Source organism: Gobius niger, assembly GCF_951799975.1.
Source record: "Gobius niger genome assembly, chromosome: 18".
NCBI classification, from domain to species: Eukaryota; Metazoa; Chordata; class Actinopteri; order Gobiiformes; family Gobiidae; genus Gobius; species Gobius niger.
Genome location: NC_136869.1, coordinates 29,278,786 through 29,295,604, shown reverse-complemented (window position 1 = coordinate 29,295,604; position 16,819 = coordinate 29,278,786). Strand labels below are relative to the sequence as shown.

The window sequence follows — 16,819 nt, the reverse complement described above, 5'->3', positions numbered from 1 at the left end:
TCTGTGTGAAGTGTTAAATGTAGAGTACAATATTCTGATATTAAATGATGTTAAGAAAATGTGTCTCTCTGCATGATCCCTTCAGTTAAAGTCCCTCTCCAGTAGAAACGGGTTAAAATCCCTCTGTGGAATGTCATATTTTTCAATCAACTGGCCCAAATAAAGTCCTTTATAAACCGTGCAAAAAACATTCATTTTTAAATTCAATGAGCGTGTTTGTTTTTGTTTTATTTCCACAGGGTGACGATGACATTTACATCTGTGTTGTGGACAGCAGTGGCCTGGTGCAGCTACAAAGGGCCTTCTCCACTGGGACAACCACACCGCAAAGTGTTCCTCTGGTAATACACTTCAATTTTATCTTTCAGTAAGTCTCCTGGAGAAATAAATAATTGTACTGCGTGAGTGAAGTAAAACAACGGGTGCCCTTCAAGGATGAAGACAAAAGTCATGTCAAAATGGGCAAAAATCCGAGGCACTCTGAGGTGAATTTAAAAGTCCTTTATTAAAGAGGTTTGCCTACGCGTTTCCATCCCACAACATATACTGAGAGTAGATTACACACAGGTGCCTCTATTTAACCGTTAGGCCAAGGTGTGAACATTCTGGAGTCATTAGGAATGTTTTAAAGGCAATTTAATGCACTCAGAAAATGCTGTATGAATACTTATGTGTAACCCAGGTAATTTTCCGCTCCTGGTTCGTCTCTGTTTTAGCACTAGGCCTAAACTCTCGTGAGATTTCCGCCTGTGGGTTGAGATTTGCGAAGTTGTCAGTCTAACAAAGATGGCTGCGCCCTAGTACGCAGAGTAGGTGTGGGACGCGCCGGGTAGTGAGCTGCTGCAGGTATGCGTTTTAAAACTCGTTCTTTGCTTGCTTCATTTTACTGATCGCTAACTGTTATGCCTGTCAAACCCTTTAGACGCCTCCGCCGCTGTGAACCAGTGTTTCTGTATGATTTTGAGCACTTACGAACAGTGGAACTGGTGAGTGTTACGCTACCTCTTCCTATTGTTTTTGAATCAGTCAGCTGGTGCTGGCGCTGGCTCGGCTTATTCATTATGTGTATCCACACTGGTTATTTTGTATTGAATTGTTACGTACGTATTTTAAGAGTACTCGTGATTTATTGACGTCTATATTGCGGTTGTGCTATATAGCTGTAGACATGTACATGCATGACTTTGCTGTTTGATGTAAAGATGGTTTGGTTGTTTGTTATTGATTGCTTGGTCCTGTTTTGTACAGGCCAGGTTTCCATGCTGGATGGCGAGCTAAGGCCTCGAGCCTACGGAAAAAAGCCCAAAAGACTCAAGCATCTGCTGGTGCGGTAGGAGGCGCTGCAGCCGCTCCCCCCCACACACACAGCTACGCTCAATCGTCCAATACGGACAATCTACCAATGAACTTTGGACTCGGTTTTAATGGTTTAATTCAAAACCAATGAACTCTTGATACTGAATGTGTCAACCCACTATGTGCACTGTGTACATATGTTGTAAATACTTCCCCCTGCACTGTAAAAACAAATACACTACAATTAAGAATTGCAACACTGTGTCTGCTTCCATTGAGCACCTCATTTTCCTCCGAGCCGAACCTTGTCTTCTGAATAACCTAGCCTATCATCACATCATACCTGAGTACTATTCTCTAACTGCAGCATCATACATACTACACACGCCCTACTTTTCACTTTTCTATTTTTTGAAAAATAACAGAATCATGTATCATTTCGCTTTCACTTTACAGTTGTCGGTTACTTGTGTGTGAACAAAATTTAAAAAAAAAAAATGGGATAAAATCTATGAGTTTCTTTTTTTTTCAAAATCCATTTTGCACATCATATGACAGAATGACTAGTACGTGTGGCCTTGTGAGAGAGGATGAGGAATTAAGATGATCACTCATAGTCATGTGTTGTGTTTGACGGTCATTGGACGTACACATCCAGAACTGTGCAGCCAGGATGCTGATGAGGAGGCGCAAATATGACCACATCACCCCTGTCCTCTGGTCTCTTCATTGGCTGCCCATTCACCACAGAATCCACTATAACATTTGCCTCCTCACAGACCAGTGTGTCCATGGAACAGCCCCGGCACCGCACTGAGCTCCTTACCCCACACACCACCACAAGGCGCTTACGGTCCACTTTCACCCACACCCTTCACCAGCCCGTGACCACGCTCTCCACAAAGGGAGACAGGGCCTTTAAGGCAGTTGCCCCGAGACTCTGGAACGCCCTGCCAGAGTCCCTGAGGGCTCCCCAGAGTGTTGAGGCCTTTAAAAAATATCTGAAAACACATTTAAAAAGGCCTATTTTGACTCATTTGTTTGTGCTCTTGTTCTTGCTTTGTTTTGCTATGTCAATGTTCATTTTGTTTTTATCTGATTTTATTCTGTTGTAGCACTTTGAGGTTTCTTTGAAATGTAAAGTGCAATATAAAAAAAAAGTATTATTATTATTATTATTATTATTATTATTATTATTAATATTAAAATTAAAAGACAAACCATACCATATCTGATCTAGCTGCAAAGAAGCACCAAGCTAACCCTGCCGGTCGGCCCACAATCAGCTCCCTTTTCTGCATCTTGACAAAGTTTTGGTCAATGATGAAATGAATCATTGATCTTGTGCTACTTTAATATTAGCTGAAAGTGTTTATACCAAAGGAAACATCTGTTTACTTGGCTTCATGCAGAAACAGAAAAGCGTCAACAGTGTCAGAGGCAAGTCCAGTCCTCCTCTCCTCGATGACCCGTCCACACTCGCTGCTGCTGCCGGGACACATGTGTTCATTTCGTCCACTCAAATATTTACTCTTAATTTTAGTCAAAGTATTGTTTTTGTGACTAAAATTGGACTAAAACTAAATTAAATTTAAAAAAAATTAAGAGACTAAATCTATGACGGAAATGTCCAGATATTTTAGTCGACTAAAATCAGACTAAATAAAAATGAAAAGGAGAGACTAAAATCATCCAAACTTGTATTGAGCGTCTGAAAGAGCCTCAGATCATGTAAATTCTCTGTTAAAGGATCAGCTCTGAGCTTTGTTCATGTGGAGCAGCTCCATGAAGCAGAGGAACAACATTAAATATGATTATAATCAATATTATCAATGCAAAGGGAATTTACTTGCAATTTTAGTCGACTAAAAGTTGACGAAAACTTAAGATATTTTCAAAAGACTAAAACTAAATTAAAATATGCTGACAAAATGAACACCGCGGGACACTAAAGCAGGCCAGACGTGCCAGTTCCAGCTCAGGACACCACGTCCATCCGCCGCCGCCGCTGTGGTTAAGGCGGAGGTCTCCCTCGTTCTGCTCTCTCACATTCTGCCACACTTCCTCAAACTCGGCCAGTGCTCTCCTCTGTGGTGTGGGAGTTGGCGGGTCAAGACGGGCTGTGAGAGAGCAGGTGGGCAGGGAGAGAGGGAGTGTTGCATTCAAATGTCACCATTGGTGAAAAAAAAAAACAATGGCACAACTTTAATTGGCAGAGAAAAACAAAGCCTGGGCCCGGCCTGTGTCCGACACAATGATATGGTAATGGCCCGAAGCCTGGCCCACGGGCCTTGGACTCAAATGCAGGGCTCTAATAACAGCCAATTCCACCCAATCTCAGAGAACCTGTCAAAACTCAAAAATCCCATGGACAATCGAATTCATTTGACTAATTCATGTTTTTTTTTTAAAAGACGATGTGGAAAATGGCTAAATGGTAAAATTGCGTCCGCCGTTGAAGGTCCTCCTCACGTGCACAGTGCTGCCCGCGGAGAGCCCAGTGACTTTCTCACCATCTCTGCTGCTTTACAAAGGCCGCCGTTCATATTTCACTGGGATTTTTCTAACAAGTATGGTGGTCAACGGTCTCGCCCTCCTTCGTTCCTGATCTGGTTCAGGAAGTACAAATCCCATTCGAAATCTCTTTTTTCAAAACATTTTTCTGTTGGAGTGGATACAGTGGATACGGTAACTAACTAATGACCATATGTAGCAAAAAAGACAATACCACGTAGCCAAATACAGCAAAGAAATGGCTTCCATAGATTTACGCTTTGTATGGTTTTGGATGAATATTCAATTTAACAATTTCAATTTATGTGTTTTATGTTCATCAGCTATCACATAGCGGATTATCATGTCGTAGTGTCTAAATAATTGCAGTTTTTGCAATTGTTGTTGATGTGGATTGTATTTAATTGCAAGTGCAGTATCACTAAACTGTTGTCAATGAAGGAGCAGCCAGCCAAAAATATCTCTATTCCATTATTGCCTGGTATGAAACCACATTGCACATGTTGACTGTTACTTTCACTCCCCTGTGCCCAAGAGGAGGAGTGGAACAGTCGCCCGTTTCACAAGCCTTGGGCCGGTGGGACATAGTTATATAGATCTAATCAGCTGCATAGCCGCGCAATCAAGTCACACCCACTCACATTAACAAACATTCTCTGGAGCAGAACGAGTGGTTAGAAATTAAAAATATCATTTACTCTAACAAAACAAAGCCTACAACGCCAGCTTGAAGGAACGAGCACTAAAGGACACACAGATTTGTCATTGAATAAGAGGCACAGACAGCTCCAGTAAGAAAAATGTAGTATTTCATTTATTTATTTTGTGTTTAGTTCAATAAATTATTTAGGATGCATTTCATTTCATGTACTTTGTTCACCTGATCAGCTACTCATTTTAAACAGCAGTTTCCATAAGTAGAATAAACTAATTACCTGTGACCCGCTCACAGCTAACGCTCCGTGACTACCCTGGAAGAGGGGCGGGGAGGCGGCGTGTGTGGGGGCGGTGACAATGAAAGCAGAGGACGAAAGCTACTCAGCTTCTTCCGGAAGGTCCTGTGGGTGGCGCCATGAATTGTGCCCGCCCCTTCTCTCCTATTAGTTTACGTAGGACTGAAGAAGTCAACTCTCCCCAGGCTACAACCATACCCAGTCTCCCCTAGTGATGCGCGGGTCAGGGTTTTTTCAACCCACGGGTCCCGCATTTGGAGCAGGTTCTAACCCGACCCAGCCCACCCCGCAACGTTGTTCTATTTTTACAGCCCGAGTGCACGCCCCTTAGAGATGTACAAAGAGGCCCATTCAGAAGATATCACTGAAACACTGTGGTACTCTCATGCCATCTCACTCCACAGTCCAGGCAGAGGCCTGCTGTAAACAAGGATGTAAAGAATTCTTCTTTCTTATGTGAGGTCCACAAAGTCTCCTGTTAGGTAGTTACTGTTGATATTTGTTTTTCACAGGATGTTAGGGGAGACTCCGAGAGACCTCAGTATTTACGCATCGAAGAGCAGTTAAAACTTACATGACACATTTTTATATTCATGTTTTATGACTTTAAAAAAAAATCCAACAAAGCCAATGAAACAACCTTTATTTACCAAATCATAATTTGACATTACATTACAGACACAAAAACATAGGTATATATTTAGCTAAAACAATACACAGGTCATTTGACTAAAAATCCTTTTTCTGGATGTGCCATATGTTTGTCGTCCTCATTGTCTGGGTGGTGGAGGGGAGGTCTATAGTAGGCTATAAAAGCACAAGGCTCCAGTGAAGGGCCCCTCAGGGACGTGGATAGCCGCTGACATAGAGTGCAATGACGATGACCAGGAGGATGATCCCACACACCAGGCCAATCACGTTCAGGATCTTAGCTGTCCTGGACGCGTCTGCAGCGTTGACCTGGTCCCCCACAGCACTTGCCTTCTGTGCCTATAACAGCCATCACATGCCTTTACTTGTAAGTTCTTAAAGTCAATGAAATAGTCTTTAACAAACCACAGAGTCAGGATAATGTAACCAGCATCTTAAGTCATGAACAATAGTCTGTAGTCTGTTACCTTGCAGGAGCAAACAATCGCTGCAATCCCTAAAGGCAGACAGCAGCACAGCGTGTTGAAGACTGACCACCCCAGGTAGGATGGGACGCCGGCCCGAGGTGACCCTGCTTCCATTATTCCTCTCGTCACAGTCTTCTCTCCTCCGCTGCAAAGCTAGGCAAATGCAGTGAAAAGTGGAGGATGGGCATGCCTTTATGTCTAAGGGGCGTCACTGACACTGGTTCGAGCGCCTGCAAACAATATGAGATGTTACATAACATTGTCCATCAGACTCAGCTGTTATGTGTTGAATGCAAGAGGATGTGTTTTTTGCATCATGTCAAAATATCAAAGACAGAGTTTTGAGTAGAGTTTTGTCGCCAAAGCTAATAAAGTCACAGGCTTTTTGAAGAAAGAAAATGTTTTTCTTTCTCAATAAAAAGAAAAGCCCCTCCACACAGGCCAACAATCGCATATACTGCCCTATGCAATACAGCAACCAGTCAATATTAAAAGAACTATAACAAATGTGAAGACTCCCTGGGTCCCATGTTTCACAACCACCTGTTTTTTCTTTTAGGCGCACCCCCTCTCTCAAAAAATGAGGAGCCATCTCCCACCTAAAAAAACTATTTTTTTCTTCAAAAGACCAATTGGCACATACAGATGTGGCTCCTGTAACCACTGCTCCCAGATAAACAGAGCTACCACCGTCACAAACTCAAGCCACACTCTGACCTTTCAGTGCCGCTCATTTGCGAACTGTAACACGACTTTTGTCGTCGACCGTTTGGGTTGTATTTGCGGATGTTTCTATATCGGCAGAACAAAAACAATTAAAAGAGAGACTTGCAGAACACAAATACGCCCTTAGAACACAGAACCTTGACTATCCCATCGCTAAACATTTCAAGAACATGGGACACTCCAACATACAAGACCTTAAAATCATGGTATCACTAGGGGCCACAACCTGGACTCAATGAGGAAATAGATTTTTCCCCCTTTCTTTGACTCCACAGCCCTCTGTCTCTCTTCTTTTCTTTTCTTTTTTTTCGTGAACACTGCCCGTGCTTGTATTCAACAGTTGCCCTCTCTACAAAGTACTTTGTTGCATCCTCGTGACAGTGCAGCTGTTTACTGCCTTAACCATTGTTTTTATCCAGCGGTGTTGTAACAGACATTGTTCTCATGTATCTCTCTTATGCACTGTTTGTCATACAGTTTATGTGGTGTGCACACCCCTCTAATTGTTTCTGTATGTTGTATTTTATTCTGAAAAATCGTTTACCTTGTACAGCCCTCTTCGATCACATGATCTAACCAGCTGTTAAATAGGTACCAGCCCTTGTTCATTCAGAAACCTTTTGCTTTGACAAAGACACGTCCACACGTGTTGGCTGTCAGTGTCCACATGTTAGAATAAAGGACTTCTCATTTTTGTACACGGAAGTGCCTCGGATTTTTCTTTGACTGCTTCTTTAATTCCAGTGCTTTGAGACACTCTGCATGTGTGAATAGCGCCTTTGTTTATTATTTTATTGCCCTTCATTTAACCAGGATAGTCCCACTGAGAACAAGAATCTCTTGTTCAGGGGAGTCCTGGCCCCAGAGGAACTCTATTGTACATGTTTTTAGTGGTAGGGGAAACTGCAGTACCTGGAGGAAACCTACACAGACACAGGGAGAACATACAAACTCTACACAGAAAGGCCCTGTCCAGGTGGGAGTCGAACCCGGGACCGTCTCGCTGTGAGGCGTGAGCGCTAACCGTTGCGTACCCGCGCCGCTTTACAGATATATTGATCGGTTGATTGATTGATTGACCTCACAGATATCCATGTCCATATAGTCTAATGCTGCTATTAAATCAAGCATGAAGCGCTGTGGAAAGTGGAGGGCTTTGCTTTGTTGACCTTGTGGGCGCGGAGGTGGCAGGACGTTCAGCCGTGAGCGCAAAAGCCAGTGGGCGCAGATTCAGACCGCAGCGTGATGGAGGTGATACATATCATTCAGGTGTTTAGGCTATAATATCGTTAATAAACCCCTGATCTTCTTTATATGCAAATGTGCCAAAATGCAACAGGCTCCGCTTGGCCTGAAACTGTGCTGTGTTCCGACAGTCGAGGGAGAAGACTTGTGCAGATTATAAGACAGATAAAGCAGTGTCATAGCAGTGTCTGCCAGTAGCCTATCAGTAATTATCACTGCACAAAGCTATAGAGGAGCCAGCTGCAGGTTTATATATTCATTCCTTTTAATATGCCTATAATAGCCTGTTAAGTTTGATGAAGGCCTATACAAATTGACACAAGCGACCAATTGTATGAATGTTGACAGCATCTTTGAACATTCTGGTCAGAAGTGGTCATCATTTCCCTCACGGTCTGGTCAGCATCACACTGTCACTGTTGTCTGTGATCTAGATTTCCTCGACTCTCTGACACACACGTTCACCTGGAGAGCGTTTCAGCTAAAGGCGGTGGAGTTTGTCTCTACAGTAACGGTTGCTGGTGCTCTGATGTGACTGTGCTCTCCTGCTCTGGAATATCTCTTCTTTAACTGTAAACCATTTTAATCCCCGCACCATTTTGGTTCATTCATTCTGGCCACTACTTACATTTCACCTACTGCGGACGTGCACTCAGCTCAGTGCACGCTCGCTGACCAGATAGAGCATGTGGAGCAGACCTTCCCGGACTCTCTTGTTATTGTGCTTGGTAACTTTAACAAGGGGAACATGAGCCAGGAATCAAACCGTTTATTAAATGCCCTAGAGAGGAGAACACGATAGATGACTGTTACACTACAGTAAACAAGAAGATGGTTCACCAAATCCCTGCATAAAGACTGAGGCTGACACTCACTCACAAGTTCACCACTGAGGCTGTGGAGGAGCTGGGCTCGTGTTTGGAGACAGCAGGGAAGTGTATTCGAATGGTCTCCAGCAGCAGTATGACCAGGCCTTAGGAACATCACCAATCACCAAGGCCCGTTTATTATGTATCTAAGTTATGTGTTATATGTTTTATGTTGCACGATCGACCAAGACAAAATCCTAGTTGTGAACCAGGTTATAACCATGGCAATAAACACAATTCAGATTCTGGGGTGTAGCCCTGTAAACACAACACATCTTTAGATAGACTACATTTTTATTATTTGATTTGCCTTTAATATGCACTTAAAAGTGCACTGCTAATGTGCTAAAAACTTGACTTCACAGTTAAGTATGCTAAATACATTTTTCCTCAAAAAATCTACATGACATGTTCTTAAGTATAGCACTATTTGAAAAGTATGCAGCGCCTTTGAAACGACAGACACATCCTAAAGCCTACATTCTCCTCTCTGTAAAAAATACATTGTTCTTCTTAATCATTGTAATGACTCTACACGGTTAGTTGTGTCATATAGCCTACTTCACATAGTGCCCTTCTGAAATGGTCTGACTTTAGATAATGTTCGCTAAACAACAGTGTGACAGATTTGACCCCCTTTAACCCAGGATCAGGACAGCAGTCTGAACAGCTTCTTGCATTGTTAAGAGAGGGTACAGTCTGGTACAAGCATCTTTGTTCACGAGCATAATGTAACTGTACATTATAAACTGATAAATAAATACACAACATAATACATAAATGCACCTCTATGGGCTTTTTCTGGTCCTTTATTCTGACAAAATGCCCGTAATGCATTTATCTGTGGAAAAAAAATCAAAATCAAATAAAAAAAGACTAGTCCAACATTGCAACCACACATTTAAGTCTATTCCTTTATTATCTTACCTGTCAGCTTCTCTAGATGTGTATGCTGTGAAGGATCATGGGTGGGGAATGTTCACCCCTTCTGTCTGTGGAGGTTTCCACTGGATGCCCCAATTTCCCCAAAGATCAAAACATGCATTGTGGATCACGGCCCACAGTGGTCAAAGCAGCACATTGTTGTAGTCTGACTATCCCGCCTCAAGCTCTTTTTGCAAGAATAGATCGCATGTTTCTGCAGAGGCGTCGAAGACTGACTATCCCATTGGATACAGTTATGAGCAGTGAGAAGAATTCTGTTCCAAATTCTGTGCGCCCTTTTGTCTCCCTCAATCTAAATTTACAGTATTGCTCCTGCCTTTATGTTTGTTTGTTTTTTAAGTTTTCTCCCAAGGGTCTTAGTTTTAGGATTTTTGGAATGCGCTAATGTGCCCTCTCTGACAAAGTTTTTGTCCGAAAAAAACAAACACATTTTGACAATGCCCATAGCAGCCAGTGATGCAGAGGTTTTCTTTACAGCAGGACATGGTGCGTTGTCATGATGAAAAGGATTTTGTTCAGGAAAACACGGCTCTTCTTTTTGTACCATAGAAGACAGTGGTCAGTCAGAGAGAGGTCATTTTCACACCTTCAGGGATCCTAAAGGGGCCGACCAGCTCTCTCCCCATGATTCTAGCACGGCTCAGCGCCACATCCTCACCACGTATTTTTGTCAAAATAGTTCAGCTGTTTGTTCTCTTAAAACAACGTGAAACTCACGGCCAGACATTCTCAATAGTTTATGTTCTTTTCTTAAGCCCCTGTTTTCAGAGAAGAGAGAGACATGAGGGAGACAGTGTGAAAGTCTGTGTTTCTGCAGGGGCGCTGCTAACACACCTGTGGCCTGGGGCAGATGCCTCTGAAAAGTACCCCACTAGCAAAAGATACTGGCATAAAAATAGTGTTAATAAACTGAAATAATAATAGCAGTTGGCTTTCCCCAAATCTATATATTTAGCGCCAATACAGCTCCTTTTACTTTTGTATAAAATAAATAAATAAATGACTAAATGGATTAGAAATAAATGTGATTGTGACTAGAATTTAAGAGGAGCGGGAACGGCCGGTTTGTCAGGGGTCACGGGAGGAGGGGTTGGGTGTAGTGCTCTTTTGATTTTTGAGCCCCTGCCCCTCTGTAGCTCTCTGCACGGCCCTGCCATCCAGGGTCACACGGCCTCATCAGTGAACAAGACTGTTTGAAAATGAGTCCTCATGTATTTCTGAGCCACTGCAGCCGTTTCTGCTTCAGCTTCAATGAACAGTTTAGGGGAGGCCGGATAGAAGGTTTATGCACAACTGCAGCCTCTGGAGGGTCCTACACCTTGATGTTCGGGAGACTCCAGAGGCACCAGCAGCTTCAAATCTGATGTATTTGTCTGGCAGAAACCGTCCTCATTGTGCCTTTATCCGCACAAACCCGTGTGTGTCTGAATCATCCACAAATCTCTTAACAGTTCGATGATTACACTTCATCTTTCATGAAATATCGAAGGGCTTAACCTGAAAACTAATAATCCCAGGTCTCTGAGATTAATGTCAGTGATTCAAAGAGCCTGAGACACAAAAACCATCCATGAGTTTCCATCCATCCATCCATTTTCTTCCGCTTTATCCGGGGCCGGGTCGCGGGGGCAGCAGTCTTAGCAGAGATGCCCAAACTTCCCGATCCACACACACCTCCCCCTGCTGTTCTGGGGGGACCCCGAGGCGACACCAGGCCAGCTCGGAGACATAGTCCCACCACCGTGTCCTGGGTCTTCCACGAGGCCTTGTCCCACTAGGACATGCCTGGAACACCTCCCGCGGGAGGCGACCAGGAGGCATCCGGAACAGATGCCCGAGCCACCTCAGCTGCTCCTTTCGACGTGGAGGAGCAGCGACTCTACTCCGAGCTCCTCCCGGGTAACTGAGCTCCTCACCCGATCTCGGAGGGTGCGCCCAGCCACCCTGCGAAGGAAACTCATTTCGGCCGCTTGTATTCGCGATCTTGTCCTTTCGGTCATGACCCAAATCTCATGACCATAGGTGAGGGTGGGAACGTAGATCGATCGGTAAATCGAGAGCTTTGCCCCGACTCAGCTCCCTCTTCACCACGACAGACCGATACAGCGACCGCATCACTGCTGACGCCGCACCGATCCGTCTGTCCATCTCACGCTCCATCCGTCCCTCACTCGTGAACAAGACCCCGAGATACTTGAACTCCTCCACTTGAGGTAAGGACTCCCCACCGACCTGAAGAGTCCATGAGTCACTTTTTAATACTGAAATACAATTTGCATAATAATTTGGAGCGTGGTGTATGAATTTGTATCACACTATATCTGCAAACTGAAGCATATTTTAAAATTTTACTTAGGGTTGAAAATACTTAGTTTATCCAAGTACTTTGGATAACCTTTGGTTCCTCACTTCTCTAGATCTTCTTCACCAGGTTTTCCTCAGAGGAGATAGAAAAAGCACATGTTGCTGAATTATGGAGTTTAACATTTTTCCATCAGAATAAAATGGGACATTCTGGTCATCGCTATAGCAACGCCGTGAAAAACATGGCATAGGTGTGATTGACTTTTCTGATCGGAGCGATTAAATCCAATTTTGTGCCAAATTATTTTAATTTTTGTAAAAGTAAAATTTGTACTCACCATGTAATTCCCATAGGGGGCGCTATCGCACAACATTTTTAATTAGGCTTCACATGTGCGATTGGGAGCCATTTATTGTTTACGAAAAATTGCAAAACACTTCGTCCAGTTTGCGACTTCATCGCATAAATTTGGATAACTTTTAAAGTTCTACTTCTCAAGATTATTTTCCACCCAAAATTAGCTTGTTCCGATAAACGGTCTAGGAGGAGATAGATTTTGTACGAAGTTAAAAATAGAGGCATATTCCCGTTTCGCGGGCTGTCATCCAAAATGGCCGACATCCAATATGGCCGACGGCATTGCCGTAATAATATTTTTTGCTCAACTTGTCATGATGCACGTCTGTACCGATTTTTAGGATTCTATGACAAACTTAATTTTTGCCCGCGTCCTATCTCGCAATGTTGAAAAAAAACTGAGGTGGCGCTGACGCACCAATATTATTATTATTTTTGTTTTTATTTCTTTATTGTGTGGTTTTACATTTCAGATGTGTACATTTTTACATTTCTGTTATTACACACAATATTTAGTCTTTTTTTTTTTTTTTTTTTTTCTCCCCTTGTGTAGCAAATAAAATCAACAAACAAAAGGAGCTATTACATACCTGATGCGCTGTGACAGTGGTTCGAGTTCATACATTATAGCTAGAGAAGAAAAAATGAAAAATAAAATAAAGTAAATAAATAATAATAAATAAATAATAAAAAAAATAGAAAAAAAAATACAAAATACAAAAAAATAAATAAATAAAGTAATAATAATTCCTTGTTTTATAATACATCAAAGCTGCCATGTATTTGGAAAAAATGGAAAGGGACTCCCCATCATGGGATTCTAATTCTTAAAATGTGTATATTCTAATATATACACCTATATACACATTTTTTATTAACATTATTATTTTTTTTAATTATTATTATTTATTCATTTATTTTATGTTACTATATGAATCTGTCTTGGTTGAAGAGAGACCATTTGTTTTGGAACTCAGCTTCTTTGTTATTTATTACATGGGTCAATCTTTCCATACGTTGTATGCTTTCTATAGTTTCGAGCCAGTTCTTAAGGTTTGGGAGTTTTATTGATCGCCAATTCCTTGTAATTTGTTTTAATGCTGTGATTCTAAAGATCCAAAAGAGATATTGCACACTTTGTTTTGCTCTTTTTGATGGTATGCCTATTAATAGATGTTTTGCGTCGTATGTAACTTTATCACCCATCATTTGCTTTATGCTTGATATAATTTTGTTCCAGAAGTTTACTATTTTTGGGCAAGTAAAGAAAATATGCAAATAGTCGGCTTTTTTCTCCCCGCACTTCCTCCAACAAAAGGCCATGGGCCAGATCTTGTGGCGGCGCACGGGGCGGCGCAGGCTCTTGGCAAATTATTTTCCGAGTGGCGGAGCTGTATGTGCCATTCGCCTCCGCCACCTGTGAGGGGGCGTCACAAGAGGAGGCGACTGCACTGATGGAAACACGGCTGACATTTACTTCCTCGTTTACATTGCGCTGTCTTGCGTTCTTTCTTAAGCCTTAGGCTCTCACAGGTCAAACTAAAAACTTTATTTACCCCATCGTGAGCTAAACCATCGTGAGCTAAACCATGTTCACGTCTCCAGAGAAAAAGAGCTACAGCGTCCGCTGTGGCGCGGATCGGCCGCGCTCGGCGTGAACGCGAAGCAAAACAAAAGCACATGTTCACCACCCACTCCCACACAACCACTCTCCTGGACGCGGAGTCGATCTGGTTGGAGGAAAATGTGTGTGTCTCAACCCACTTAAATGCGCCAAGTCTGGAGTGGCAAGATCACAAAGTGCTGCTACTGAGGCAAAATGTCACGCTATCGTCTCCGTTTTGATGCACAAGATCGGGCCCTAAATCTTTATTTTTTGAAAATTTGGATATCATGTGGGGTGTTTTGAAGAACCTTCCAAGCAAACTCTTGCCAGAATGGCGATCGTATATGGATAAAATTTGCTTTGCTACTTTGGTACCAGTCATCCTCGTGAATGGTTTCCTTCAAGTCTTTTTCCCATTTGCCTTTATTGCTACTGCACCTCTTGTTACTCTCCTGTAATACTTTGTAGATTCCTCCAATTACTTTTTGTGATTTTGCATTTTTATCTGCATTTATTATGTATTGAATAAGTGGGTGAATTTCTTTTGACTTTAACTTATTTAAGTAACTCCCTATTTGGAGGTACTGGTAGAAATGTTGACTTGCTAGGTTATATTTTCTTGTTATGTTTTCAAAACTATTGATTCCATCTGCTTCATACAGTTGGTAAAATCGTCTTATACCTTTCGCTTCCCACACTTTGAACCCTTCATCAATTTTATTAGGAGTAAATTCGGTATCGTGAGCTATTTCTCTGAGAAGAATTGTATCTTCATTTCTAATCTTATTTTTTCTGCATATTGTCCTCCAGATCTCAAAGGTATTGTGAACTGTGTAACTGCTCTCTGCAGTTCTTTTCACTTTTCCTTTGGAAAAAATTAGGGTAGTAGGTTTTTTTACCAACTTTAATTCTATCTGTTTCCATTTAGGGTTCTTTTGCTCGTTAAGCCAGACTAACATTGTTTTTACGTTTGATGCAAAGAAGTAATTTTTCAGGTTAGGTAATGATAGACCCCCCTTCTCTTTGTTGTCCTGTAGTACTTTCATTTTAACTCTTGGTTTATGGCCATCCCACAAAAAATTCCTCAACTGTGATTCCCATAATTTAAAACTCTTTTCTTTTATATGGATAGGTAAATTCTGGAAGAGAAATATATAGCGTGATAAGATATTCATTTTTGTTATTCTTACTTTTTCAAAGAGAGTAAGAGGTACAATTTTCCACCTCATTAAATCTTGTTTAATTGTATTCTGTAACTCCCCATAATTGTATTGGTAAAAATTCTCTAAGTTACTGGGTATTTTAATTCCCAAGTACCTGACCTTGTCTCGTGTCCATTTTAATTTAAATTGTTTCTTCAGATCATTTTCTAGATGTTCCCCTATTTCCATTGCTTCAGTCTTATTGTGGTTTAATTTATACCCAGAGATCTCACCATATTTATTTATTTCTTCTAGTAGCGCCGGTAGAGTTCGTTTTATGTCAGTAATATAAACTATGATGTCATCAGCGTACAGAGCTAATTTGTGTTCATCGTCCTGTACCAAGACACCTTTAATCTTCCGATTATTTCTTATTTTTTCTGCTAAAGGCTCAATGCAGATGGCGAAAATTTGAGCTGATAGAGGATCGCCCTGTTTTGTGCCTCTTTTTAGGTCAAAGCTCTCCGATAGCATTCCGTTAACTTTAACTCTAGCCGTTGATCTTGCATACATTATCTTAATAACGTCAATAAAGGTTTTGTGAAAACCAAACTTTCCTAGCACGCTAAACAGGTATGGCCAGGCTACGCGATCAAATGCTTTTTCTGCGTCTAAGGTCACAAGTAATGTTTGCTGCTTTGTTTTCACGGCATGATCAATTACGTTAATTGTCTTTCGTACATTATCACTTAGCAAGCGGTCTTTGACATACCCAGTTTGGTCTAGATTTATAATTTCAGGTAAAATATCTGCTAGTCTATTGGATAATATTGATGTAAACATTTTGTGGTCTACATTTATGAGGGAAATGGGACGATAAGAAGCACATTTTGCAGGGTCCTTTCCCTCTTTGGCGATAACTGTGATAAGAGTTGATTTCCATGTATCGGGCCATTTTCCTGTTTTCAAAATTTCATTATAGGCTCTACATAAAATTGAGGAGAGTAAATCTTTAAATTCTGTATAAAATTCATATGTAAATCCATCGTTTCCTGGGGCTGTTCCCTTTTTTGATTTTTGAATGATTTTTAATATTTCTCCCTCAGTTATTGGTTTCACTAAAATGTTGTTTTGTTCGTCATTCACTTGAGGGAGCTGCAGTGTTCCCAGATAGTTTTCAATATTACTTGTATCAAGTTTGTCAATCTCTGGGGAGTACAATTGTTGATAATACCGCTTAAAACATGACGCAATTTCGACTTTTGTTCGCATATAGCTTCCTCCATCTTCTATTACTGTTACTGCTCTATTTTCCTGTTGCTTTTTTATTTTTGCGGCTAACATTTTTTGAGCTTTTGGGCTATTATCATAATATATTTGTTTACTAATTAATATTTCTTTTTCAATTTCGTATTGTTCTATAATTTCTAAAGATCTTCTCGTTTCTTTTAATTGTAGTTCTACTTCTTTATTGTGTGTGATCTGATGGTTAAGCTGCAAGTATTTTATTCTTGCTTCTAATACCTTTTTCTCTCTTTGCCTTTGTTTCTTTTTCCATGAGGAGTATGTGATTATTTCTCCTCTTAGTATGGCTTATGCTGCTTCCCATAATATAATTGAGGTAACTTCCCTGTTATCGTTAAGTTCTAAATAGTTTTTAAGGTCAGACCTAATTTTCTCATTAAAGTCTTTGTCTCTCAAAAGAGAATTATTTAATCTCCATGGGTTATTTCCCCTATCTAA

At 41.3% G+C, this 16,819-nt stretch overlaps 1 protein-coding gene across 1 annotated transcript in view; it reads left to right on the top strand.

Annotated features, from left to right (window-relative positions):
• The window catches only part of LOC306977937 (putative ferric-chelate reductase 1), a gene marked incomplete at its 5' end in the record, with an annotated part of 79,405 nt that overhangs the window by 21,720 nt on the left and 40,866 nt on the right, over positions 1-16,819 (top strand). Inside the window, one exon of the mRNA XM_079576375.1 lies at positions 240-341. Within this exon, the coding sequence (XP_079432501.1) occupies positions 240-341 (102 nt within the window). The remainder of the gene's footprint in view (positions 1-239; positions 342-16,819) is intronic.